The 26,732-nt window shown below is 50.9% G+C and overlaps 1 protein-coding gene across 2 annotated transcripts in view; it reads right to left on the bottom strand.

The window, feature by feature from the left end:
- CNTFR (ciliary neurotrophic factor receptor) overlaps positions 1 to 26,732 on the bottom strand; it is a 201,298-nt gene that overhangs the window by 15,186 nt on the left and 159,380 nt on the right. For both annotated transcript variants that reach the window (XM_066182304.1, XM_066182305.1), the window contains exons 5-6: positions 6,354 to 6,471; positions 5,371 to 5,537 (exon numbers count right to left, since the gene is read on the bottom strand). In XM_066182304.1, coding sequence (XP_066038401.1) covers positions 5,371 to 5,537; positions 6,354 to 6,471 — 285 coding nt within the window. The remainder of the gene's footprint in view (positions 1 to 5,370; positions 5,538 to 6,353; positions 6,472 to 26,732) is intronic.

Below are 26,732 nucleotides of genomic sequence, written 5' to 3'. Positions count from 1 at the left end.
TTCACACTCAGAGGATGCTTCCAGAGGCTCTGGCAGTGGCTGGTCAGATGGTGAGCCTGACCTCGGGTACCTAATGCCACCTCCCAACTGCCACAGACCCCTCTTTGTGGCAGGATGGGGCACAATTTTCCATTTACAGCTTTATCCTCGGCAGCAGGAAGGCTTTGCTGGGGCTGTGCTGAGCTACTCCAGATGGCTCTGCAATTCCTCCGCTCCCTTTGAATCCCAAGGCTGGGGCTGGACATCAGCTTCCATCGACAGGGACTTGGAGTCCAAATGCATATGGAAAAGTATAAATCTAATGTTGGCTCAGCAGGATGGGTTTGCAAAACAAAAGTCTGTTTGGCTGAATGAATGCAGATGACTGTGAACTGCAGCTCTGCAGCGAGGAAGTGGGAAGGAAAAGTGCTGGGCTAAGGATGGATGCAGTGGACACTCCCTGGGGTAATGCAGGGGGCCTGGCCTTGGTTTTTAGTATGCCAGCCTGAAGGCATGATTAAATTCAGTTGGGCATGGCAAATGTTCTTGGGCAGCAATGAGAAATACTACTGTGACTGTTAAAGGAAGTCAGAAAAAAAAGTGCCCTGATGTTGAGGTGGGAATCACCTGCCCATTTTGCAGGGATGTGACCCCTAGCCCTTCTCCTGCAAGCTAGACACTGTTAGTGGTGAACAGAGGAAGGCTGGCCTGGCTTCAAGTGCATGTTCCCAGCTGCTATGAACCTTCAAACAGCTCTGCAGGTTAACAGGAAAACCAAAGGTCCGTGGTACCTCCTCATGTGTCCCTCCATCTACAGGATTCCTGCCCAGGCTAGAGAGCACAGCAGGGCCAACCCCTCCAAAACCACAAAGCCAAAACTGTTCCTGCCACATCCTTCCAAGGCAGCGGGGACACAACAGCCAGGAGAGGAGACCAGAGAGGTCCAAACCTATGTCTCTTAGGACAGACCTCATCCTGCTGTTCTTATCACGGGAAACACCTGGGCTGGTCCCACAGGAGCCAGCTGAGAAGTGAGGGGAGACAGGCTGTGTCCAGCTTCCTGATTTCTGTGTGACCTTGAAGGAGTCCTTTATACCCTGCAGACAGGGATGAGTGCTCCTCCTTTCCCAGCCTTTGTCTGCCTCCATTCAGCCTGCACATGGTGAGGCAGGGGCTGTCTGGCTGTACATCAGCCAGCATAATAGAGCCCTGTCCTCACTGAGGGCCTGCAGGCAGTAACGTAATAAAAGCAGTAATAGTAATAATAATAATGGATGATGGGCATTAGGCTGAGTACTGGTTAAGCAGCTATAAAACCAGATGTAATATTATCCTGCAGAGCTGAGGGAGCATCATCAGACATTCCTGGGAAGGGGACTTGGCCAGGAGGCTACTCACAGCTCTTCCTGCTTGGTTTTTGGCTGCTGTGTCTAAGCGAGGGCTTGAAGTGCAAGAAGAGCATCAGGAAGCAGCTTCTCCTTAACTGCATGCTGCACACTTACCCTTAACTGCAAGTCTTTAGCTATCCATCAGCCCTGGCTGTTGTCAGACATGTCTCAAAATGAATCTTGTGGTTCAGAAAGGCAGCTGAAACCCCGTGGCATGGAGCGGCCTGTTGCCCATCCCAACTCTCCAACAAGCACTAAAATGGATCCATTAAATATCCCCTGGCATTTTCCATGAGCAGAGGGATATTAAACTCCATGTCTTAGCCAAATGTCAGTCTAGGTAATTTAATTCTACCTCCCTAAGTAGTATGAATTGAACTGACCTTCTACTTAGGCAACTGTACACCTGTGTTCAAAGACTCCGAATTTCATACAGACATGGGCATCATGCAGCCTCTCTGAGATGCTCTGCATCTTCACTGCGCTAGAGCTGGAGTTGGAAGGATCAGATGACCTTCCCAAGGTCACACAAGGGAAGGGCAGCATATCTGAGGAAGGTATCCACACCTGCAAGGCCCCATCCAAGGCTGCCTTCCTCCTTGGAATGCTGTGCATCTTCTCATATTTTTCCCCAGGATCATATGAGGAGAAAGGTGCTGAGGCAGGATACCAGTGTTACGGTATGGTGGTGCTGTCCTGGCTTTCCTGGGGGATGCAAAAAACAGCCCTTGGGCTGAAACACAAGTGAGGAAGGTGTGGTTCTATCCTAGTGGGCCAAAAATGTCTCCATGCTGTTCCAGCCATCATGAAGGAGGTGGCAGCTACTTACACACCACCTCACTCCTCCCTGGCATCCTCCTCTCCCTCCAGGTCCACTTCCCTACAGCTCCTTTTCCACCTCCTCCTCCCTGGGGCTGTAGCCCTGATGTCCATAGGGCTCTGCAGGGCCTCATACCACTCACCTTTATTAATATCAATACTTTTGCAGAAGATATAATTATGAAAACAATTTGCAGGATCAAGATGAGGAGGAAGGCAGTCTGGATCTACTACCAATAGGAGATGGGGGCCAGAGGGCCGGAAAAGCTTTTCCAGTCATCATTGAAAATGACAATGCAGCGTGACTCTTCGCAGCTGGCTGCTAATAACCAGCATGGCACGACTGCCAGCAAGGCATGGGCTCAGGACAGCAAAAGAAAGTACCAGTCATTTTCCACTCAATTAGAGATCATCTTCTGAGTGGCTGGGAAAGGGATTTTCTGCTGGGGGCTCCAGGGACAGAAAGGAGTGAAGAAGCAAAACCAAAGGAGATCACTCCTTCCCTGGGGGCTTTTTGTGCTTGCCCAGCCTGAGTGGGTAGTCTGACCCAGGAGAGGCCTTTCTCCCAGCTCAGGTGGTGCTGGGAGGGAGAGCTGCCTGCCCTGCACTGCTCTCTCCTTGACTCCGGGTTAGTCTGTCCCCAGCAGGGCATGAGACCAGGGCTTTGTGGCTGTACTTTATCCTCCATGCAGAAAGTATGATGTTTTTCTCTAGACTGAAGGGAAAACACAAGGCAGGCTCTGACAACCGCAGCCCAGGGATTTCAGGAGAAGCATCACACAAGTCCTGGCTGACACTATCTTCATTTTAGCAGGATGTGTGCAGATGTTGCAATGTTCCCACTCAGCATTTTCTCAATGAGGCGAAGCAGCGGCTTTGCCCTGAGCCATAGGTTTTCCACCTTTCATCTAGCAAAGGGAAACCCAGAAAAATCTCTCAGATGAGAGCTCATCAGGCCAGCTGAGATCCCCAGAGAACCTACTGGATGCTGGGACACAGTGCTGGATTGCAGCTGCAGAGAAGAGAGCTGGAAGAGACACTGAAGCTTCAGCGAGGACCACAGGCAGTCTGGGGCAAAACTGCCTAGCAAAACACAGCAATTGCAGTGCACTTGTTTTAGCACCAGGATGGTATGAGGAGAAGTTCCACTTGGGGTAGGTGGCTGTTGTGCGGCAGCAGCAGATGCTGTAATGATCTGCTGAGCCTGTGACTGCCTGCTTCAGCACTCTGTCACCACCCTGTCTGTGCTGCTGATGCATGGCATCTGAACCAAATCCTGAGGGGGAGAATTTCTCAATCATACAGAATAATGGAGATTTTAAGGCCACTGGATACTGAAGTGGTTATGGGAGTGGGCTGGTACAGGACACAGCCTCTCCTATCGGCATCAGCCCATCACCCCTTCCCCAAGTGCCATGCTGGAGCCAGGTGATGCCGGGTGGTCTCACCTCTCAGCGCACTGCTGAGACATGTCCAGGCACCCTGCACCCTTCCAGGCACTTGTGCAAGGGCAGCAAGAGTACACCGTGCTAAGGGCTGGCCTGGGGCAGTGCTGGCCTCTGCTCACTGACTCTGTGCTCTGACCTGGGCCAAGTTCAAACTGCTGGCCTGGATCCAGCTTTGTGCTGGTGTTGGGATGCCCGAGGCTTGCAGCTGGGTGTGCTTCCCCAGGGGAGCTGTTCTTGTGTGCTGGATGGAGGACCAGATGTTTGGGAAGCTAGGCAGGGCATGGGTGGGATACAGATGTTACATGAGGGTGCCCTGAACTCCTGCAGGAGGGAATGCAAGGAACTTGGAAAATGTTGCTTAATTGCTGTCCTGGGCCATGCGGGCTGGAGGTTACCTTCATTTTTTAGAAGTGTATCTTCCACAAACACAACAATTTCAACAACATTTAAAGGCACCCAAGTGACTGAAATTCTACCACTTCCCTGCAAAGCTCCCTGCGTTGTTACCGGCATTCTCAATGCACTGATGAGCCCAAGCTTCAGGTATGGACCATGGCTGCAGACACATAGCAGGACAGGCCCATCTTCAAAGTTATTTCCCATGTCTGTTCAGAGCTGGTGCCTTGTTTGATATTTTCCAGGATTTGGGGTACAAAGGGAAGATCTGGTATAGCAGTGGAGCTCCTCTTCTTGCACTCCAGCACTTCCAGCTTCCCCATGCTATGATGCGCAGCACATCAAAGGCGAAGACTAACCACTGGCTGCACTTTAATGACTCGCTTATTTGTTTTTCAGCTTCAGCTGCCACATGCAACCAGAAAACTGTTTTTCAGTGTACTCCTTAACTCCATTCTCTCCTATTTTTCCTGTTGTTTGAGGATGTCACAGCACCAGCTGCAATCTGGCTTTGGATGGTGGCAAAAGCTCCCTGCTTTTCTGTGTTTGGCACTGGATTGCTCAGATCACGCCCACCCTTCACAGTCAGGGGAGTATCTCTGCCGTGGGTCTGGACAAGGTTGGGAAGCATCCCTGTGGTACAGCCCAAGACATGGACACCCCAGTCCACAGGGCCTGCTGCTCCCTGTCCCACACAGCACAGCATCTGCTGCCCTGATGGGGCAGTGAACAGGTGCAAAAGAAGGAATAGAGTTTTAAGGAAAATATTAGGTAAGAGCTGCAGGAACTTGACTACAGGAGAGCTTTATCCTGACTAAGGATGGAGAGAAGAGAATGGGACATTTTAATTTCTCTTCCAATCCTAATTCCCATGACTCTCCTTCCAGCACAAAAATCAAACCTCTCCATTAAGGACACTCAGGGGGGTAAGAATGGCGACACCATTTGGACCTCACAATTTTCACAGCTGTCTGCCCTAATACATGGCAGCTTCTTCCTCAGCGTCTCAAACAGGGAAGAACTTGGCAACCACAGGCAATCTGGACCACTGGGGGTGTGACCACGCCTGACACCAGGCCGCTGATGTGACCAGCATGGAGGCTGCCTGTGGGCATCCTGCCTGGTTCTCCCAGGACGCTCAGGTGGGCCAGCAGGGCGCTGAGAATGGGAAGGGCACAGGGAGTATGCCGGGGTGGTTCAGACCTCATCTCTAAGGATAGGCAGAATCTCCACTTGGAGAGCCAGTCCCTTCCCTGCCCCATCTTTCTGATTGATGACACTGCAGAGCAAGCCAACCCCAACACCGCCCTGGAGAGGGTAGATGCTGCTGTGGAAGTTACCTATTGCAAACTCGTCAAAGGTGAGAGTGGTGAAGTTTTTGCCCAGAGGATTCGTGACTGTCAGAGTCACCTTGTACTTCACTGTCGAGAAGAGCTGGAGGTATCTGATGTGACATCTGTTTTTGGGAATGGCATCCTTCTCACAGACCATGTCTTTTGTGCCGTGTCTGGAAAGCAGAGGTGAGAAGAGCTGTTACCTGTGGATGCACCCAAGCTGCTGGAGGAAGAAGGCAGACTGTGCAGCTCTGCATCCCCACTAAGACAATGGCCCCCATGCACCAGCCCTTGCTGCAGCCAAAGGGCTGCTTTCCTTGTGCCAAGGAGTTGTGTGGGCTCCTGTGTATGAGGTTTTCTCCCAAGCCTACACAGAGGCTACAGTCAATGTCCTCATGCTGGCTCCAAGGAAAGAATGGGACCTTGCTGGGGTTGGGTTTGGGTCTGGCCCTCCCATGAGAGGAACAAGGTCTCCTTTCTGATGGTGACACAAACCTCAGAAGATAATACACGGCATCAGCCTCCATAAGGGCTGTGCCAGAACGTGGGTTCAGGGTAGAGAATGATGCCATACCATGGCCAGTTCCAGGTGAAAGAAACTGCTGCTGCCCAGCGAAAAACAGCTTACACCAGAAAAGAGCATGGCTGTGCCAAATGTGCCAAGAAACAGTGGGCACAGCATCAACTACAAACAACTGATGCAGAGAGGATGGTCTTGGGAATCATGGAAAGGGGACCTGAGAGATGGGGACCTTTCCAGTCCCTTCTAGGGAAATTAAAACTTTTTTGGCACAAAGTCCTTGTCTCAAACATGGAGTCTGTATGTCCCCAGAAAATCCTTTCCCATGCCCATTTTTGGGACACTAATACCATATGCTCAGCACAGGCCTGAGCCACTGCCCCAAGACTTCATGGCACTACTTGAGACCTGCTCCAGGCTGCAGGGACTGGAACTCACCCTGTTGCACTCTTTCTTCCCAGACACTTACATGACAGAGATGTTGAAGGAGTTGGGGATGTATGTAGGAGTGGGCAGGTGCCAGCTGCAGTAGAAACCCTTCGGGTAGTTGTTGGACCGGCACATCAGCACTGGCTCCTTCGGGGGGGCTGCCAGGGAAAGAGAAAGGGAAATTACCTGCTGAGGTGGGGCAATCACCAAGTTCCGAGCAAAGGGATCACCCTCCACTCCCAGCTGCTGCCAGACTGGGAGAAGAGAGTTTGCAATGGGAGCCTGGACTGTGTTTATCAGCTGCTGGAAGTATCATGGGGGTCTTTGTCCCATGTTTTCTGCTGAGGTCCTCCATGACATCTTGCTTTGGGCTGGGCTGTGCAAAGCTCACCTTTTCCTCGGGCAGCTCACTGCTCCTAATGAGGGATGGAGTGACAGACAAGGTTTGCAGGTACCAGGGGAAATTGTCTTCAAGGCTGTGACAGAGATGTTGCTGATGAGGAGGAGGCGCTGGTCTCTTGACCCCATTAATCTACATTGCTCACAGCTTTCTCTGCCACATCCCTGGGGAGTGATAAACTTATTGAGGGATGATCCTCCAAATGATCAGAGGTCACCCAAGGGAAGAAGAAGGACCACTGGCAAGATGAGAAGGAACAATGTGAAACCAGCAGAGAAAATCCAGCTCTGCAGGAAGACTAACAGTGTTAATGCCTTTGGCATGGGGAAAAGCATCCCTGACTCTGCTGCACTGCCTCCAAAGAGACAAAGAGGCAACAGGAGACAGGATGAAAGCACCCAGTAGGAGCAGCCTTCCTCTGGCCTCATCAGCTGTTCCGAGATGTTAGAGGCAGAAGGGGATTTTAAACCCAGCAAAGTGTTCACACTGTACTTGGCTTTCCTGGACACATGTGCAGCACACTCTGCTTTTGCAGGAGCACAACAAGAGTTGCAGAAAAACTCTGCAAAGTGCTGAGGGATAGTGCATGCAAAGAATGAGATGTGATACCTTTTGGCTGATAAATTTTGCCCACTGTTGCTCAAAGTTTTACCTGGTGTGACACCGAAGTCAACTCTTCTTGGTACCCAGGTACTTGCATTGATTGTTAAGAGCAGCACCCTGGCACAGTGCCTTGCCATAAAAAACACTCCCTGGGCTCGATGTGTACCAGGATTCCCCTTAGAAAGGCTGTTTGATCCTGTGGTGTTCCTTCTTTCCCTTCCTTTGTTAGCCTTCATCCCCAACCACCCACTGGGAATATCCCAGGACATGCTCTTCTCTCCAAGCAGGTGGTTTGAAACAAACCAAGCAGACCTGGCAGCCTCAGTGCCTCTTCAGCCCCACAGCCCGGGTGTCACTGGCATGGCACACTCAGGGGCACAGCTTTCTCAGGGGATGGAATGAGCACCAGCTGTGATTGGAATCTACAGAGTCTGCTATGGTCCACACAGGGGAAACTGAGGCACAGGAATTGCACACCCTCGGCATCCCCGGGGCAGGGCTTAGAGGGCACAAGCAGCTGATAAGGGAGCCAAGTGTAGCAGTCAGGGAGCAGGGAGCAAGGAGGAGAGGGAAGGGAACAGGAGGGGCCTGGCGGGAGGGAAGCCTGCGCTGCTCCACTCCGCGTGTTCCTCCTAATGGCTATTTCAGCCTTCAGCCGACAAACGAAGGCCAGAGCCTGGTTAATGAGCCTCACGGTTAAATTATTCAAGCAGACCCTCCACATCAAAACAGAACGGCTAATCGCGAAGCCAGAGACAAGGGCCTAATCCTGCTACAGCCCCACCCTCTTCCTCCTCCCCGCAGGCCCCTTAACCCCATCCCTGCCTCCCCTGGGCGTGGCGGGAGCAAAGGCAGCATTGCTCTTTGCAGGGTGCAATGGGGGATCGGGAGGTGTCCCAGAGGGGCTGAAGGGGTGCAGAGGGTTCGAGGACAGCCTCTGGGTGCCGGGTGACCGCGTGGTGGCACTGTGGGCTAACAGCACCTGCCCAGCACCCGGCAAACAGGGACGGGGCTGGGAATGTTGCCTGGGAATGCTGGGCACAGTGGGGATGCCACGGTAGGCGACTCGCCCACTTGCTGCTTGTGCTCAGTTGCTCCGCTCGTAACCGGGAGTCGCCGGGAAGCCGAGCAGAAGCAGGCGGGGCTTTTTCGAGCATTCCTAGAGTCCTGCAGTGTCCAGCCCTACCAGCACGGCCCAAGATGCTGCGCTGCTATGCACCACAATTAGTCCATCTGATGATAATTTATCTCTATTGTCTCCAGTATCACGCCGGATCTGGTTCTTTATGATCTGTGCTAATTCCTCCGCTGAGGAGGCTGGGGCGGGCTCATTCCTCCAGGTTCGTTTTGCTGGGGGGAGGAGGGAGGGCTGCCCATTCTGTATCCCGATTCCATCTCTACTCCGCAGCAGCCTTTGAAGATGCCCCATTTCCACAGCATTGAATGCCGTGAAAATCCTGCCCTCTGCTTCAAGGCTGGTCCCCAACAGCAGCCTCAACCTTTTGTGTCCAGCATGCTCCACCTCTTACCCTCGGGTGTCTTTTGGCAAGCCAGAGGTGGAGGGAGAGACTGGGGAAGCGAGACAAAATGATCCTTGCATCTCTGCCCTCCTGATGCAGAGTTCAAGGATGGAGGCAGCCGAAGGGAAGCTGCTGTATGAAGTCGGTCTCACCCCAGCCTTTGCCCTCTCCTTCTGGGCAGACATAAGCTGTCTCACACAGCCACTCCTGCAACCTCCATCTCTCCAGAGAGCCATCAGTCCCAGAGCCACAGGCGTCCCAGGACGGAGTTGTCAGGCAGTTACCCCACTTCCTACCTTGATGGGCGGAAAGTTCATGGCAGAGTGCGAGGCCAGTGCAATGTGCCACAGGGGGCTGTGACCATGACACCACACGGGTGACCATGGCCACCACTGCCAAGCACCACAATGGACAGGCTGCAAGCCTCTTTCTCAGCTGCCTTGTTACATCAGGAGAGCTCTTTGCCCACCCAACCATGGTGTCTTCTCCAAGCTGGTGGCAGGTTCCTCATATCCCTATGGGAGATGGTAGCCTGCAACCTTGTTCCTCTCCCCTCCTCTCACAGGAAAGAACTCACTGGCACAGCTCATGCTGTCCATCAAAGGCTCTTAAAGACAGCAAATAAAATTGCAGGCTCCAATCGATCCAGCGTTCTGTAATGCTGTCTTTGGAGGTGGGCCAGCCCATCAGGCCAACAGAGAGAGCAAGAAAGGCAGTGGAGGAAAACAAAGCCATCAAGGGAGCAGCATTAAAGGCTTTTTCTGCCCTGAGGTTTTGGGCAGTGCTTCTGGGTGTGGGGTGTCCTGCTCCAACCTTCTCCACCCTCTCTCAGGTGATGTCCAGCTCTGAGCACCTGCCCCACACCACAAACAGCCCAAACAACACACTGAGCTACTTGGGCACTCGTCCCTGGGCTCCTGCACACAGCCTCCCTAATTCTGGCAAATATTTACATCCCTGTTGCTTCATAGAGCTGGTGAACTCTGTAAAAGCAGAGCTCTTTTCCTTTTGCACAAACAGTGCCTGCCCTCTCTAATCTGTCTATTAACCTTTTGCATGGCAGGGAGCCACTTCTCCCATGTACTCTGCTGATGTTCTCTCTGAAAACCCAGCGTGTTTAATGCCTGCCTGTGGCAGCTTCCCAGAGGCTTGGGTTGTAACCAGCCTCACTGCAAAAGCTCTGGGTGAGGTGAAGAAAGGCTCAGAGCTGAGCACATCCCATCTGGGTACATGGCTCAAAACTATGAGATGCTTCAGCTGGGTCTGCCACAGCAGTGAAAGCTGGTGCCAGGGTCATCATCTCTGCAGATCCTGAAAAGACCAGTGGCAGGGATGGAGTTGGCTTTGCCACCATACAGTGCTCCATGCTTTGCATCTATTTAACTCTCTAGCTTTTTGGAAATAGCTGTCACTTGACCAGCTTCAGCACTTCTGCTCAGCTGGGGACAGCATCACAAGTAGTCCTTGAGGATGAAACAGCTCTGGATACACCAGCACAGAAACAGCTTTTTGTTTCCCTCCTCATCTTTAAAGCCCAGTTGTCCTTGTACCCTCAGTCCCACTGTGCAGGGGAAAAGTGTGACCAATCCATTTTAGAAACCACTAAAAATGATCTACAAGAGCTTTTCCTAGCTCTGCTGGTCATGAGATAATGGACATTAAAATCATGACACTTTTATATATAGAAAAGTTATTTTAGGTCACTTTTAGACGTTTCTGAAATGGATCAGTTATAATTTTCCTCTCCTGCTGAGGGCTGAATGTACTAAAGATGCCTTGCTCCACAGGTGGAGGGATACAAAAAATAGCACCAATAAAAGTTTTAAGAGGCCTCTCAAACACTTCTGTAGGAGGTATTTTTTCTGGTGCACTCAGGGCACATTCAGGCACTGGGCTGATGGGGGATAATGAGCCCATAGTGTGCTCTTGGGGTCAGCTGCATAACTCATCATCTCGGTCTTGGGCCAGCAAAGACTCCAGGGTCCATAACAGCAGCATGTGCTTGAGCTAGAGGTACAGCTGTGATACAGCCTGCTTGCACATGGGCAGGACCCCTGTGCTGCCTCACATGGGGGGAAAACCCCACAACCAATGCTGTTCTGCTGCCAAACTCCTGCTGTTTGCCCATTGCACCACCAGATCATCACCCAAAGACTTTTTTCACACCACTGGTGGTGGGTATGTACCAATATAGAAAAAAAAGCCATCCAACTGACCAAAAGCAAAGCTGCAGAGGCTTGGACAGCATAATTGGAATCCACGTGGGCACAAGATGCCAGCACTCAGCACATGGACACAAAAGCAGCAAACCTTGCTAGTCCACACACGCATCTACACAGATGCTTTTGTTATGCACATGCTGGCTGCCAGCACGATGTATTATTTATCTAACACAGCTTTTCTAAAAGCCTGTTTGTGTACAGGAGGCTGGTAGGAAACAACAAAGAAAACAGTGATGAATAAATCATATTTCTACTGCCAGGTGGATCAGGGGAGCATCTGTCTGCCATGTGCCACTTGTGCTGAAGTGCAGCATGGCTATGGATGGGGATGTCCCTTCCATGGACCCAAATGTTTGGGTACAACTGTGTTTTGTTGCTGCAGAAAAGGAGGGAGGTGAAGCTTTGAATTTGCTCTGTTTCCCCTTGACTGTCTGTTCTTGGATAAATGTGAGGGTGAGAAGGGGTGCGGAGGACAGCAGGCGATGCTCCCTATGCTCTGGGAACATGCTCCCAACCACCACTTCTTCAAGAAAGATAAAACAGGTTTTGATTTGTTGGTTTTGTGCGAGGTTTTTGTTTGTTTGTTTTTAGTTGATGCAGCGAAATTCATTTGAGAGAGAATTAGAGAACCCAGGGGTTCAGGGGCACAGGATGAGATGGGTTTGTTTCTCATTGAACTCCTGGGTGACCTGTGACAGGGTTTATGTCTCTCCCTTTCAGTCTAAGCCACCCCAAGCTTAGCAAGTGGACATTTTCAGAGGGATATTCCTTTCCCTTGAAATTAGACACTGAAGATACATCCCTCTGGAGTGTGAGTCATCCCAGCTGATCACCAGAGCTGCCCACATTCAGACAGCATCTAGCCCAGCCCTCAGACCCAACACTGCAGCACCTCCCTGGTAACTCCCAAAATGGGCCAGGGACACCTGCAGCTGTAGTCAAAGGCCCCTGACCCTGCTGCCACCAAAGAGCCATCTCCCCAGCCTCAAAGAGGAAGAATTTATTCCCCAAGAAGGTGCTGGAGAAAAAGGTGGACTCAGCAACAGATAAATTTCTTAAAGGCCCTGTTTTGCACTGATTGGCGCTCATAAACCAAGCTATGGATTTTCTCATTTCCCTTGCAGAAAATTCAGTGAGCATGGCAAGAGGCAGTGCTGTAAATTTTTGGGGGAGAGGGGAGGGGAGGGGAGGGGAGGGGAGGGGAGGGGAGGGGAGGGGAGGAGAGGAGAGGAGAGGAGAGGAGAGGAGAGGAGAGGAGAGGAGAGGAGAGGAGAGGAGAGGAGAGGAGAGGAGAGGAGAGGAGAGGAGAGGAGAGGAGAGGAGAGGAGAGGAGAGGAGAGGAGAGGAGAGGAGAGGAGAGGAGAGGAGAGGAGAGGAGAGGAGAGGAGAGGAGAGGAGAAAAGAAAAGAAAAGAAAAGAAAAGAAAAGAAAAGAAAAGAAAAGAAAAGAAAAGAAAAGAAAAGAAAAGAAAAGAAAAGAAAAGAAAAGAAAAGAAAAGAAAAGAAAAGAAAAGGAGACCAGCATCCCACTTTGTGATCACAACTAGTGTGATCACAGGCTTACTGGAGTTTGCTCCATCTTGCACTGCATGAGGCCATGCTGTTTCCAGCACAGCAGAGCTGCTCCTCAAACTTGACCACTCTCCAGCCTCCAGAAAATTATCAAGCAAACCTCACAGCCTTGATCTATGAAAGCAAGAGCACAAGGCCTCTGGCAACCCTAACATGGGGTGGGCTGGCTGTCTGGAATGGCAGCCTTTGCTGGAGGTGCTCCAAGGTGCAGGAGGCTACAGGAAGGTGATTTAGGCTGGAGAAGCTATCTGGCATACCAAACCCATGACAGACCCTCTTGTTCCCACTCCCTCCAGCTGTGCTGGTACTTGGCAGCATTGTTGTCCCAGGGAAATGACCATCCTGCTGAGCACAGCAGCACCCCAAACCCAGCTGTGCTCCTGGAGGTGACTTTATTCCCATAGGGCAACGTTCTAGGCTGGGTGCCTTAGGGAGTGATGCACAGCAGGGATGCTGGACACCTCCACCTTTCTCTTGGGACCACACCACAACAGGAAGTCCCTTCTGACCCTCCAGTCCTCCACCAGGAACCAAAGAGCAGCTTTCCTCTGAAACAATATTCAATATTGAACAAATGAATGCAAACCTGTTATCTGGGATAATTGTGAGTAAATAAAACATTTAACCAAACCAAATGCAGCTGTTTCTACTTGGAGCCAGCACAACAGCAGGGAAGCCAGCTCAGCTACTCTGCATCCTCGTTACGGCAGCTGATTATTGTTTTGTGTATAACAGTAGCACCGCCAGTCCTGGAGCAGGGCTGGGGCTGCGGTGTTCTGTGTGGTACCCCTGGGATGGGTACACTGGAAAGGTGGGATGTCGCAGCACAGCCGCTCGCCGGGCACGGGAAGTTCTCTGCAGCGCTGGGGTTTGCTCTTCAGCCCAGGGAGTTCACGGCGAGGCCGACTTTCCTCCCCCAACACCTCTGCGAGGGGATTTGCATGTAACATAAACCATTTCAGAGCCAGGTCACTGGTTCGCACATAGCCCCGGGCAGTAATGACCAAACCTCGTTACCGGCTGCTCTGGGATTGACTGTGCCGGCCCCCGTCCAGCTCCTGGAGACCTGGAGAGCAGTCTGGGGTGAGGAAGTGTGCAGCAAACGAGGGAAAAGTGCCGGCAAACGGGGCCTTGGGAGGCTTGGGCGATGGAGAGCATAACCCTGCCTACAGGTCAGGGCTGGAGCACCCCAGGATGCCAGTCTGCCATGCCCAGACAGCAGGGAAGGGAGAGCAGGGAGCTGATGTGCCCTCCGTTTTTGAACATTCACAGGGTTTTCCACAGCTGGGATTCGGAGAGGAGAGTTTCATGCCCCTGCAGCTCCCACTCAAATACTGAGCCTGTCTCTTCTAAAATGGCTGGGAAAGATAAAGGGCATGAATTACATGGGATTTTCCAGTCCTTGACAAAATAATTTCTCTTTCTAGGGAACTATTCTCCTCAACATGGGGCTGGATGCACTGTGCAAGGCAATGCAGGTGGGACATGCTTCCTTGTGACACACAGGTTCTCCAGTAACTTCTCCACACCCCAAGAAGGTTGTGGTTGGTGCACATGGGAACACATCACAGCCCTGGTCTCCATGGAGAAGTAGCTACCTTCCTTGGGTCTCCTCAATAAAAGGCCTGACCACAGCAGCCTGCAGACACCTGGCAATCTCCTTCAGGAGATCAGCTGGAAAAGCCATAGAGAGGAAACATCCCTGTGTGCTGAGAGAGAGGGCTATGCCTTTCTTGTCTTGGTTGTGCAGGAGGAATGCAGGGTGATCCCAAGGGTTCTTCAGGTATTCTAGACCCCGAGGGTCCCCTGCCTCCATGCCTGCACTGTGTGCAGCAGAGAACTCAGCACCCCCTTCTCCCTCTTTACCCAGCTCTAGGCAGAAATTCCCTGCACAACCTACACCATGCAATGCCCCTGCCCCCTCCATCACCTTATTTGCTGCAAGAAAGCAATCCATCCTCTCTCCAGATGGAGAAGACAGGAAAAATACCAGGTGTGATCAGACACAACTGGGACCATCAACAGCCATGTATCCTCGACAAAGCTGTCCCACCAGAACTCCTGGAAGTTGTATATTTATCCAGGAGGAGCCTCTGGAGGGAAGCTATAAGCACTTTGTCATGAACTGAGCAACAAGCTAGCCACGAATATTACCAGCTATCTCCCGGGGGGGGAGTGTGGGCTGCCTTTAACAGGCAGCAGCTCTCAAAAAATGCCTCCTCTATCTTCATCTCTCTTGACATGCAGTCTGGATTTGTCCTCTTCTCTGCTCTCCTCTTCCCCAGTGAGGGAGGTACCTGCTGGCAGAGAGGCCTCTCACCCCATGGGGAATGGAGAGGAAGAAGTAAGAGGTTTCTCTTTGCAGGAGAGAGGAATATTTTTGGGCTTCTCCTATCTGGGCAGGAGGAGCTGATGGCAGTGGCTAGTAAGCAGACATAACCCCTATCCACCTTCTCCTCACGCTAACACTGGCTTTTGCATGAAAAGTTCCTTTCCTTCAGCATTTATTGAATGCTCTCTCCTTTCATCCACATGTTCTGCTATGGAATATATTGCAGTCTGTTCTTTCATCCCCTCACAAGGCAGACCCCACGGTGCCCTTGAACCTGTACTGACTGCTCTACTTTGGATTCAGTCAGGACAGGGGCCTTAAAAGTGGGCATCTGTACCACATGGTGCACCAGATGTGTGTGCAGGCATAGAAGCCATTTGCACATCCTGTGTTTGGCCATCCTGATTGTATTTGGGTTTGCTCACACAGACTCAGCATCCCCCAGTCAGCGACTCACATCCTTGGGGCTGGCCTTCTGCTCCACGTCATCTCCTGGTGAGAAGCTACTCTCTTCCTGGAGCCGATCTGCAGCCTGTGCATGTCCCTCAGCTGGCTGGACCCTGTTGTGTGTCCCCTGTAATGCTGGTGGCTTTGCCCAGCTTCATGTCATTGTCGCAGTCCTACTGGGAAACCACCTGCAGGAATCTCGCAAAAACAGCTGGGCTGGAGCTAAAGGAGATGCTGGAGGTGGGTGTAGAGCACAGACACACAGGACCAGAAGGAGCTTCTTCCCATGCTGTTCCCATCCCAAATATGTGAGAGTCCTTCTAGCAGCAGTCAGCCTCCTTTGGTACATCCAGAGAAGCCACCTGACTCATCCCACCTGTGCTTCTGCATGAAACCACAGGCCATGGGTGGGATGGAGCTGAAATGGACCCCACAGGGTGTGGCTCTGGTTTGTGGTGCTATTCTGGCTGCTCAGGGATGATGATAGCCCATTAATAACAGGCATTTGGGAAGATGCCTAATTTATCATAGGAAATGAGATCTCCACACCAGTCCTTAGCTGCTCACTCTCTGGCTTGGAGAAAATACCAGTCAGACATGTCACTAACAGTAGGAGTGCTCCCAGCTCAAGTTGAAATCTTCCCCTGTGCTGTTGGTACTTTGGGGTAGAGGCAGGAAGAGCATCAGTCTTCGTATCCAAAATGTATCCTTCAAGCAGATGAAAAACAGAAGAGTGACATTTCTGGTGGTGTTGGGCTGCAATACCAGTTCAGCTAACAGCACTGCTCAACACCACTGCTCTCTTTACTAATGTCTGGTTTTTTATCCTCATGCCTGAATCAGACCCTGGCCTCATTCTATTCTTAAGGCAACGGGGTCCTTCAGATGATGTAAGTCACACAGCTCCAGACTTCACTGCATTTCGAAGTAATAGCTGTGTCCTTAACTCAGCTGGCTTCAAGGGAGGTCCCATTATCCAGTCCATCTGTAAAGAGATTGAGCTAAAAAAAGACCCTTTGCTTTATGAACATGACGCTCATCTTCCTCAAATCCTGGCTCGATGCTTAAACCCTCACAAGCAGCAGGGGGCAAACCCCAGGGGATGTCTGTGGCATGTGCAGCCTGGGCAGCTCCAACGGCTCAAGCGGCTTGGCGATCCCATTCCCACCCGTGTGTGAGAGCCTAGCATTTGCAAAACAAAATATAAGGCACAAACCAATTCAGTTACTCAGTTTCCACCTTCTCTAATCACCACCCCCTTTGCAAGTTTGTTTTAATTTTGTTCCCTCCCTACTCTCCCCAGCTTCACTCAGCAGCAAGCACCTCACTAAATTCTCCTAATCTCTCCTTTAGGTCATGCGATATCTTTTAATTCTTTAATCAATTTTCCTCCAGACTCTCTGTAATTTATTGAGGGCCTTTTAACAATGAAACCCCAGAAGCAAACACACCTTCCCTGGGAGAATCAGCACCAGATCAGTGGCAAGAGCAGCATTGTTGCCAAGTCTGCCCCGACAGCGATAACCTGGATGCTCAGCACAGCCTCTCCCGCCTCATGGAGGACAGCAGTCTGCCACGCATCCTCTGATTTACTTATACCAAAGAAGAAATAAAAAGCACTTGAAGCATTTATTGTCATATAAAAGTATTGTTATCATTGTTTTAATTATTTCCTAAGGAATGGTGGGATCCCCCAGCACAGAGCTCCCCCAGGGTGGGCAACCTTCCTGCACAATCCAAGCATCACAGCAGGAAAGGAGTTGAGACCCAGAGGTTCACAAAAGTTTTTTGGGCAGGATGAGGGGGCCAGGATGCTGGGATGGGCACCATGCACAGGTGGTTGGGGCACTGCTGCTTTTTTAGGAACACACCACACTGTTCATGCAGCAGCACTGCCCAGCACAGTGGGAGATGCTTGAGAGACCTGGGGCAGAGGAGAGAGGAAGGCACTGTGCCCAGATATTCCACTGATGGTCTGGGACTGATTTCTGGCTGTGTTGTGGTCTCTGCAACAGACTCAGCAATGGATCAAGTAGTTTGGCAGGGAAGCCTAGGGCTGCTCTTTCTTCCCCTCCCTTTCTCACCCCCTTCCAAGGTCAAACAGTCCTGGACTCTCAATAAACTGTCACAGGGGCTCCAGGGGATTTTAGGAGGCATTTGCTAGGATTTCAGCAGACCTGAAGCGTGACTTCAGAGGGATGGGGGGGAAATACCCTAGAGCTTTGGAGAGAAATGTTATTAGAGTCACTGAAGGGTTTTGCTGTGCTCTCTGAAGCGTTGCACAGAAAATTACAGGTGAAGACCAAGTCCTGCGGTCTGGACCTTGCCAGCAGCATAAGGATGTTGTGGTGTCTGGATTCACACTTCCCTATCACAGACCAGGAGCACACTGCAAATGCCTCCTGCAACAGGGACTTGCCTCTTGATGCACACAGACGGCTCACAATCCTTCTGAGATGAGGTGAGCAGCTGGGACAGCTCTGAGAGCCAGGGCTTGGCTGCAGATGAGAGCTGCAAGGATGTGCTGGCAAAAAACAGACATGCAGAGCAGTCTGGGTTTACCCAATAGCTTGCCATCCTCTACTGGAGCAGAAAAAACAGCTCTGACTGGGTTAATGCCAATGCAGTTAGGTCTGTCCCATGATGTGTAAGTCACCATGGTGTATAAGTCACCAGCAGTATGGGAAGAAGGGCAACAGGTCTGGAATAAGTGAGTAAATGTTGTGATGCTGCCAAAGTTTTGGTCCTTTCCAGTGGTGACATGAGGTTGAACCTGGCCAGGATCCAGTATGGGAAGATTTGGTGTTTGTCTGCCTCAGGGAGATGCCGGAGGCATAGCATGGCTACCTGTCCCATGCCCAGAAAGCTGTTCATAGGCATTTCTGGAGAGAAGATCCCACAACAGCACCCACAGCTTTATGGCAGAGCAGCTCAACCACGGCCCACATAGTGAAACTCAAATGACTTTTGAGGTTGTAACTCACACATGCATCTCGGTGGCTTTCTATCCTGCTTTCTGTACTAATATGGGATGGAAAGGCAAGAACTGGGCCAGGACCCACTGGGCAGATGCACTGTCTTTGTTTCACCCCCATGCTGATGCTTTACTTGGACCCTTGAGGAAGTTTGTAGCTCGAAAGCAGCTGTGGCCATGAGCCAAATGGGTTGCAAATGTATTGGCATGTGTTTTGTCATCTGCAGTGGTTAATAGGATCCATTTTCCAGGGAATGGGAAAAGGAAGAAGAGGACGGGAATGCTTAAATCAGCAAAACAAACATTCACCGCCCCTTCCAAAGCACTACACCCAAGGCAATAGATTATTTATGGAAGTTTGGGCTGGAGCAATAACCTGCAAGGGCTTCTCACAACAATGCAGCTGGATTCAGATGTCAAACCAAAATCCTTAGCACTTAATACCTTCAAAGTCTGTACACAGAATGGATGCATTGCTGGCCCCAGTGGAGTTACTGTGGGATTTGTCTCTTATTTCACCTCCAGCCCTGTTAACATACTAATTCCTTCTGCCCTGGAACTGGGCAGTGGTTCTCCTTTCCTGGTGGCACCTGCACCATGCCTCAGCTTTGAAATGATGCAGGAGTTGCCTGCCCATGTGGTAATTGCTGCAAGGCTTGGGAAAAGTGGTTGATGGGAGAAAAGCATCCTGTGCCACCTTACCATCACCTTACAGTCAGTCACCTTACAGGGGAATAGAGGCATAGAGCAGTCAAGGGAGGGCTACTGAGGATGGAGAGGCTGACTGAGGATGCCTGTTAAATCCCTCAGACCCGAGTGCAGTTTCCTGGTGAACTCCAGGTGCTCAGTCACCTCTGCAGGCATTCAAGCACTGCTGGGCTCAGCACCTATGGGTGGCTGAGCTGCCCAAGCCCCTGTCTCTTGCCTGGCCTCCGGCAGGTCTGGGAGATCCCTCCTTGCCTGCCTGGCTTCCCTGCAGCCCAAGCAGATGTTCTCGGTCCTGTGTCCCGTGACAGATCCCAGCTTGATTTATTACTGGACGTGACTTCTGGAGTTTGTCAAAGGCACCCGCACCCCCTCCCCTGACTTTTCCCACACCCTTCCCATTTTGTTTTACGTTCACGTTGTGGTCTCCCCACCATAGCTTGCAATAAACAGAAACTCATTTCCAGTATAAACAACTGCACACTCTGCCCCAGCGAGCCGTACGACCCTGCCTTTCCCACTCCCCACCCGTCTGCTTTCGGGTTCTGGGAAAACAGACTCTTTCTTCTACTTTTTTATCACCACCCCCCCCCCCCCCCCCCAGCCTCCTGGCCCTTTCCGTATTTTTTTTTCTTTCTGAGATTTATAACGTACTAGCCAGAGCTGGAGTGGGCTATCCCACTCCACATCACGTACATGCTATTAAAAGTAAAGCTACCAATAGATCTCGGTAAGGAAAACCACCTGAGCTCAGCCTGAGCTGAGGGTTTACAACATGGGGATGTTGGCCCTGACATGGCCAAAAGCCTTTCAAGATGCAGGATGTCTCTCAAGGCAGGATATAATAGACTTGAGTCATAGAGTTAAGACGTTCAGGGCAGATCGTGCCCTCCCCAAGCCCTGAGTCAGGAGAGATGCCAGCCTGATGGGAGCCAAGCCTGGTAAGAAACTTTGCAGGAATGCCATGGAGAGCTGGATAGTCACATCTCTGAAGGGCTGGGCTGATGCTCTCAGGTGCCTTTATCTATCTATAACCACCTGGAAAGGAACTGGTTGGGCCAAGCAATCTGTCTCCACTCTTCCTGTGCCTGATGGGGACAGACAGACATTTGGGGAAGGCACATCAAATCTTTCCTTTATATGGAGTACATACCTGTCTGCAGCGTTTTCACAGAATCATAGAATATGCTGAGTCAGAAGGGACCAACAAGGATGATCAAATTCTGGTCTTAGCTCTGCATGGGATAGCCCCAAGAATCCCACCCTGTGCCTGCGAGCATTGCCCAAATGCTTCTGGAGCTCTGTCAGGTTTGGTGCTTTGACCACTTCCCTGAGGAGCATGTTCAGTGCCCAAACATCCTCTGAGTGAAGAACCTTTTCCTGTTATCCAAACTAAATCTCTCCTGACACAGCTTCACGCCATTCCCTCAGGTCCTGTCACTGGTCACCACAGAGATCAGTGCCTGATAAAAATGCATAAAAAATGTTAAATGTTTTTGACAGCTGGAAGAGCCTGCCAAAGGCTCAAGAGTATTTCCTGCCATTGGAAGACTTGATATCAGGGCTGAATGCTTTCCTCACAGTTTTGCTGCCCTTCAAAGAGGGATCTATTCAGGGCAGTATCCTGCCCTGCAGGGGCCACACAGCAGGGCAGGCAGCAGCCTTGGGCCCCACATCTTCCTCACATTCCACATCACAGGGTTGCTGCAGGGGATGCACACATCTGCCTTTTCCCATGGCACAAATATATTGGGCTCAATCATCTTGTAATGGCTTGAGGACAAAGCTGCTTGCTTGGCCAAAGCTCTTTGGTTGCAATTTTACTCTCTGTTACCCCTCTTTTACTCTCTACTGCCATCTTCCTAGGACAAGCCAGCCCAGGACCACCACTGGCCAGAAGTTAGTCATTTAATTCCAGGCAAGGAGCTGGTCAAAGCAGACAGTGGTTTAATTTTTGCTGGGAGATTAAGAAAAATGAGGAAATGAGGTGGGTTAGTGAAAATCTGAACCCAGGTGGTTTAGCTGGAGACAATCCCAGCATTGTAAACTGGCCTCTAAGAGTGCTGGACATATCCTTATCCTTGTTGCAGATGCTGTCTGACACTGTGTTCATACTACCACTGGCTTGTGCACTGACAGAAAGGCTTGTGCAGCCCCAAACAGCTGGATTTTGATTGTGCTGCATCTCCTTTAGTTTTGCCCCATGTGGGGTTTTCCATGTAGAAATGAGCTCCTTGAGAGAGTACAGGGGTGCTGCTGGAGGGCTGCAGCATTGCACGGGGAACTTCACATCTACAAGAAGGTCGCGCTGATTTGACAAAAAGCCCCACATGTGTCATTTATAGGGACATTAAACTCGAGTGACTGTCTCAGTGCAGAGTCTGAGTGCAAGCAGAGACTGTAGTAGGACACAAAGCAATGGGGAGCTCCCAGCCAGTTCCCAGCACCTGACCACTCCCAGCAGCCATTCCAGTCCAGGTCAATTTGCTCATTTTACCTTGTCCCCAGAGAGAAGCTGATACTGATCAGGTGTGTAATGCTCCCAGGACAGCCCAGTGGGCAGGATCAGGGCTAGATACAGGCTGGGGGGTGTCTCCATTCACTGAGCGTAATGCATGAATGCGCAGGATTGACCCTTACACTGCCTGCTCAATGCCAGAACTGGGCTGCGAGCTGGCCTGAAGGAAGCTGTGTTGTCCCAGAGGGAGCTCTAGGTGGTTTTAATTCCCTTGAGCAGGAAGTGACAAGAGATCTGGTAATGTGGATCCACCTTGGTGCAGCCTGTGCTGTCTCTGCATCAGGTCCAGCAGACAGTCTGCCCATATTCAATGGGAAAGCTGAGGGCATGGGAGGTTTCCTCTGCAAAATGCCCAATTCTCATGGAAGTGTGCTGATCAGGTGGAAACACACCAAAAACTCCACATACAAAAATCCCTGGAGTGGAGAAACCCTTCTGTTACTTGCTGAAACCTTCTCTATCTTGACAGCTTGGCTGTTATTTCGCATCACATCTTTGTTTGCTGACAGTCCATCATGACATGTCTCTATATCGTGATGGGGGCAGCTGGTGTTGCAGGTGGCCGAACCCATGGCAGGAAAGTTATAGCCAGCTACAAGGAACTGGGCGGGCCTGCGGGATTCCCTAACAACAAATCCATACCAATGGATTAGCTGTCTATGGAGACAGTTGGTAGCATTTTATCACCCCTTCACACCCCACTGATAAAAGTACTCCTGGTAGGAAGAGTGGCCAAGAAACTGCTCTGCTCCTCTCCTCTCCCATGGACAAGCAGCTGAAGCTGTCCCCAGCTGACCTGAGACCCTTAGCCTTTGTGTTGTCCACCCAAACCGAGCATCCCGAGTGCAGTTAATCACTGCAAGCGTTGGGGGCAGGAGACAGCCGAGGCCGCTGAAGCCTAGCACAGTTCGCTGACCTTGGGGAGGAATGCAGCTGACTCACACCACAGGAATCTGACCTCCACGGGGGGCTGTGCAACTGGCTGAGATCATGGATATCCATGTCCTGGCACTGTGTCTCCCAGCAGAGCTGCAAACAGTAAGGTGTGCCCTTGTGGGTCACGGTGGGTCCAGCCTCTCACCTCACTACAGTGATGTTCTTTAGGCATCCCAGTGTGTGCTGCACACCGTGGCACAGTGCCTGCTTCCCTGTCCCTGCTCACAAGCACAGGCAGCAGACCTGGCTCTCTCCAGTGTGATATTTCCAGCTAGGAGTGTGCCAGCACTGGAGCTCTGCTGCCTTTGATTCTCCTCCTAGAGACCCACAGGGTACTGTTAGAGCTGCTGTAATGGTGATTTTTATTTAAATCAATATCTTCCATGTTATCCCTGAAGCGCTCACTAATAACCTCTCATCCTCTCAGCATGCCTTCAGTGGCCATCAGCTTTGCTTTGCTCTGCACAGAGCTATGAGCCCTCAACACCTCTCTGCAACTCCACCTCTGCCCATGCCTCCTGGGAGTGATGCTGCTCCCACCTCGGGTGCAATTCAACCCCAGCAGCAGTCACAAATACCTATGGGACTCCCAGATGGTATTTAAGTTTCCAGTCATTGTGATGGGAGGAGAAAGCTCAGAAAAATCTCATTTCCAAAGGCTTTTTTTCAAGTGCCAGCTCCATGTGGGATCTGATAAGGCAAATCCCAAATTATTTGAATAGCAGGTTTCAGGTCCAGCATGTGGCTTTTGAATCCCAGCATTTATCGTTACTATTCCTGGAGGCAGCAGGAGTCCAGACTCTGTCTGGAGTTTCTCAGCACAAAACATGGAAGAACTCTGGGTCAATTGGTCACCTACACCAGCAGAAAGAGGGAGGGGAATGCCCCAGGGAATGACACAATCCTACTAACCACCAAAGGGGCACAAAAAACCGCCTTGATTTACCAGCATCTCCAAATTACAATAATAAATCTCTATCTATTTCATCTGAGCACATATAGGTCCTTTTCTACCAGAGCTGAAAGTCTTGGTGTGTCTTCCCCAGGTACAAGTCTGGGTCAGCCTAACCACAGTGTGACAGTCCTGGGGCTGGGGACCTGCCAGGGTGAAGCACAGTCCTGGGTGAGCAGACACGGATCTCCATGGGCACATGCTGCAAAGCCAATCCTTGCTGCCAAGAGCTGTGCCAGGGGTGCTGCAGCCCCTCGTGGGAAATGCCTCTCAGAATAAAGCACCAGTCACCATCTCACTTCCTCTATCTTCCGTGGCCACCCTTCCCCAAATCCCTTCCCAACAGATTATCCCAGGTTGCAAAAGCCAAAACCAACAGGGAGAAAAAGTGAGGTGTAAATCTGTCATTGGGATGGCAGATTGGCATATTATGGATTTCCCATGTCAAAATAATGGATCAAAATTCATGCTGCCACCCTGGCTCCAGAAGGGCACCACTGCTCCTGCCCATGGTTTATGTTCGATGAAACTGAGTTAGTAGCATTTTTATCTGTCAATTAGGAACCATGAAACAGTTATTAAATAGAGTCAGAGCCCTCCTTGCTGCTCTCCTGGGCAGTGCAGGAGACACATAACAGCCTGTAATGAAGCATTAAGCAGCAGCAGTTTTGTTTCTGATAGGATTGGAAATGATAAGCCAGTGAGGCATGGCCAGATAGGGGGAGCAGGTCCCTGGCTCAGAGGACACATAGCAGCAGCTGCTATGGGGAAGTTCAAGACTGAAATTTCTGGCCCCTGCCCCAAATAAAGTCTCTGTAGGACTGCCATCATGCTGCATCTGCTTGATGGGGGAAAAGCAAGGGCCTGAATTTAATTATCTGCTTTTCCTGGTGCAGCCCTGGATGATTTCCATGGAGGCAGGAGGGCCTTTGGCTGTGAACAGCAATGCTATCCCAGCCCCAAGGAGAAAAAGGGGTGATTTAAACAAGTTTTAAGAGACAGAGACTAGGCTGCCCATTGAAAGGAGATAACACAGGCACAATCCACTTCTGGAGGTCATCAGAGTCCAAGGAATGCTGTCATTGCCCTCTCTCTGCAGATGTGGATGCCCTAATCAGGCGAAGTTAGGATGACAGCTTGACCTCAAGGCCTCTATGTCCAAACTTTGACACAGGGCAAGGCCAGATTCTGGGCAGAGTGATGGTAGTCCTGCACAGAGAGACACACCTCAGGGATGGGAAGCATGGAAAGGGGCAGAGGTTCACAGTTCCAGCGTCAATGGACACATTTACCTGTGTCATTCCCACCCTCGTGTCTCAGGGTTTGGTAAGCCCTTGCTCTGCACCCATGCCAGCCCCATGCTGCTCAGAACAGCATTTGCTCACTCATCCATGGCCATGGACCCATCCCCTCCCCAGCAGGGCCAGTTAGCACCAAGGGACTACCCAAATGGGTACAAACAAACTGTCCTACCAGCACCTTGCCCAGGGGACCACCACAGATCTGGCTGTGCCAAAGGCTTTCAGACATCTGTGGTTGCTTTTCAGCCTATTTGCTCACAACAGAAACAGGACAACAGCAGCAGGGTGGGGTTTTTTGTTTTGTTTTGTTTTTGTTTTTTTTTTTTTCTTCTGGTGACTTTAAATAAAAGGTTGGGTTTTCATGGCTTTTCCTTTTGGAGCTCCCTCTGATTTAATTAAAAACCTCATCAAACCAAAATAAAATGAGCAAAATCTTGAACACAAGTGCTTAATTCTCTAACAATAAATAACAAAAATTTTCATTGGGCTCTGACTTACAGGGCATTTTTCCAAAGTTGCCAGTGAATTGCAAATCCCATTAATTTCTTCTTTCTGGGCAAACCACTTAGGAATCTGAAGATTAGCATCTCCCAGTGCAATAAGGGCTCCTGCTAACTCCTTCTCCAGCTGCCATCCTTCAGAAAGCAGGAGGGATGTACACAGCGATGTTAGGCTGACTCACTACAAACCTACACCATTCACTCCTCTCTTCCCAGGAACTTTTCAGAGTTTTGGTGTTTGCAAGACACTAAGGGAGTCCCGGACAGGTTGCACCATCACACCACTCTGTCCGGAGTCCTGCCATCACAGTATTCCCATGTCACAGTCTTCAGTGCCTGGCCTCCAGGCTAAGTAAGCCCTGTCCTTCCCTTCCAGCCGTGAAGAATGATAGGGAGACCTCACCCCAGCAGAGATCTGAGCTCTCCCTGCACATAAAAATGTAGCTATAGTAACAAATCACTCAGAGCTGCAAGGCAGTGATGGACAGGTTTCAGCAAGGCAGGTGGGAATGTTGCTGGGGGATAGGATGGTGTGAGAGGAGTGTGAAGGGCACAGTGATGGGCACGCTTCCCTAGGGAAAGTGCCTCCTCACACACCCCCTGTCCTGCTCCATGCCCATGCCATGGGCATGTTGTTACCAGCATGAGGCTCTCCAAACTTCACAACCAGACACAGACTTGCTGGATATTTACTGCTGCCAAGCCATCTCCAACACCTTCACCTCACCAGGATGAAGGAGATGCCCAGAATGTGGCTGAAGCATTTCTGTTGCCTCTGCAACCTATTCTGCAGAAAAAAAGCAGGGAAAAACTTGAAGCGGCAGGAGAAGCAACAGCTGCTGTAAAAGCAAAGGAGCCCAGGAGACAGGAAAGGCACAGACCTGTGTCTGCACACACCAGGCCCTCTGAACTGGAAACTGCTGCCTTGAGACAATGCTACCTTGGCTCCTTACCATCTGTTGGGATGGACTGGTGCCCAGAGTATGATTTCCATCTCTGCACCATGGTGGGATGCTCTTGGCTGCAGGCAGCAGGGGAACCTGATATCACCCAGGCTGAAGTTTGTTCCAGCTCCTGCTGGGAGTGGTGTACAAGCCCCTGGAGTGGTTCAGTACCAGTGGAGCTGTCACACACAGCTGGGCTGGGCTGCAGAAAGGAAGATGTAGCTGGGACAAGAGAAACAGGAATCCCTGCCTGTTTTGATCGTAGATGGTGAGTGGTTTTCAGCTCACTTTCCACCTTGACTGTGCCTGGAAGGTGGCCAGTATGGAAGGCCCCTGTGGGTTGCTGAAGAGAGGCACATATGTATCCAGAAAACCAATGTCAGGACAGTGGGTAAGGAGCAGCCCAAGTGGTTCTCCCTACACCATCCCAAAGAGGATACAAAATTAGGGCCAAAGGCAGCCCAGGTCCTTACAAAACACTTATCTCCTTCACC

The sequence above is a fragment of the Chamaea fasciata genome, unplaced genomic scaffold (assembly GCF_029207755.1).
Source record: "Chamaea fasciata isolate MVZ Bird 193981 ecotype frontalis unplaced genomic scaffold, bChaFas1.0.hap1 SCAF_4, whole genome shotgun sequence".
Lineage (NCBI taxonomy): Eukaryota > Metazoa > Chordata > Aves > Passeriformes > Sylviidae > Chamaea > Chamaea fasciata.
This window is presented reverse-complemented; position numbering and strand designations above follow the sequence as displayed.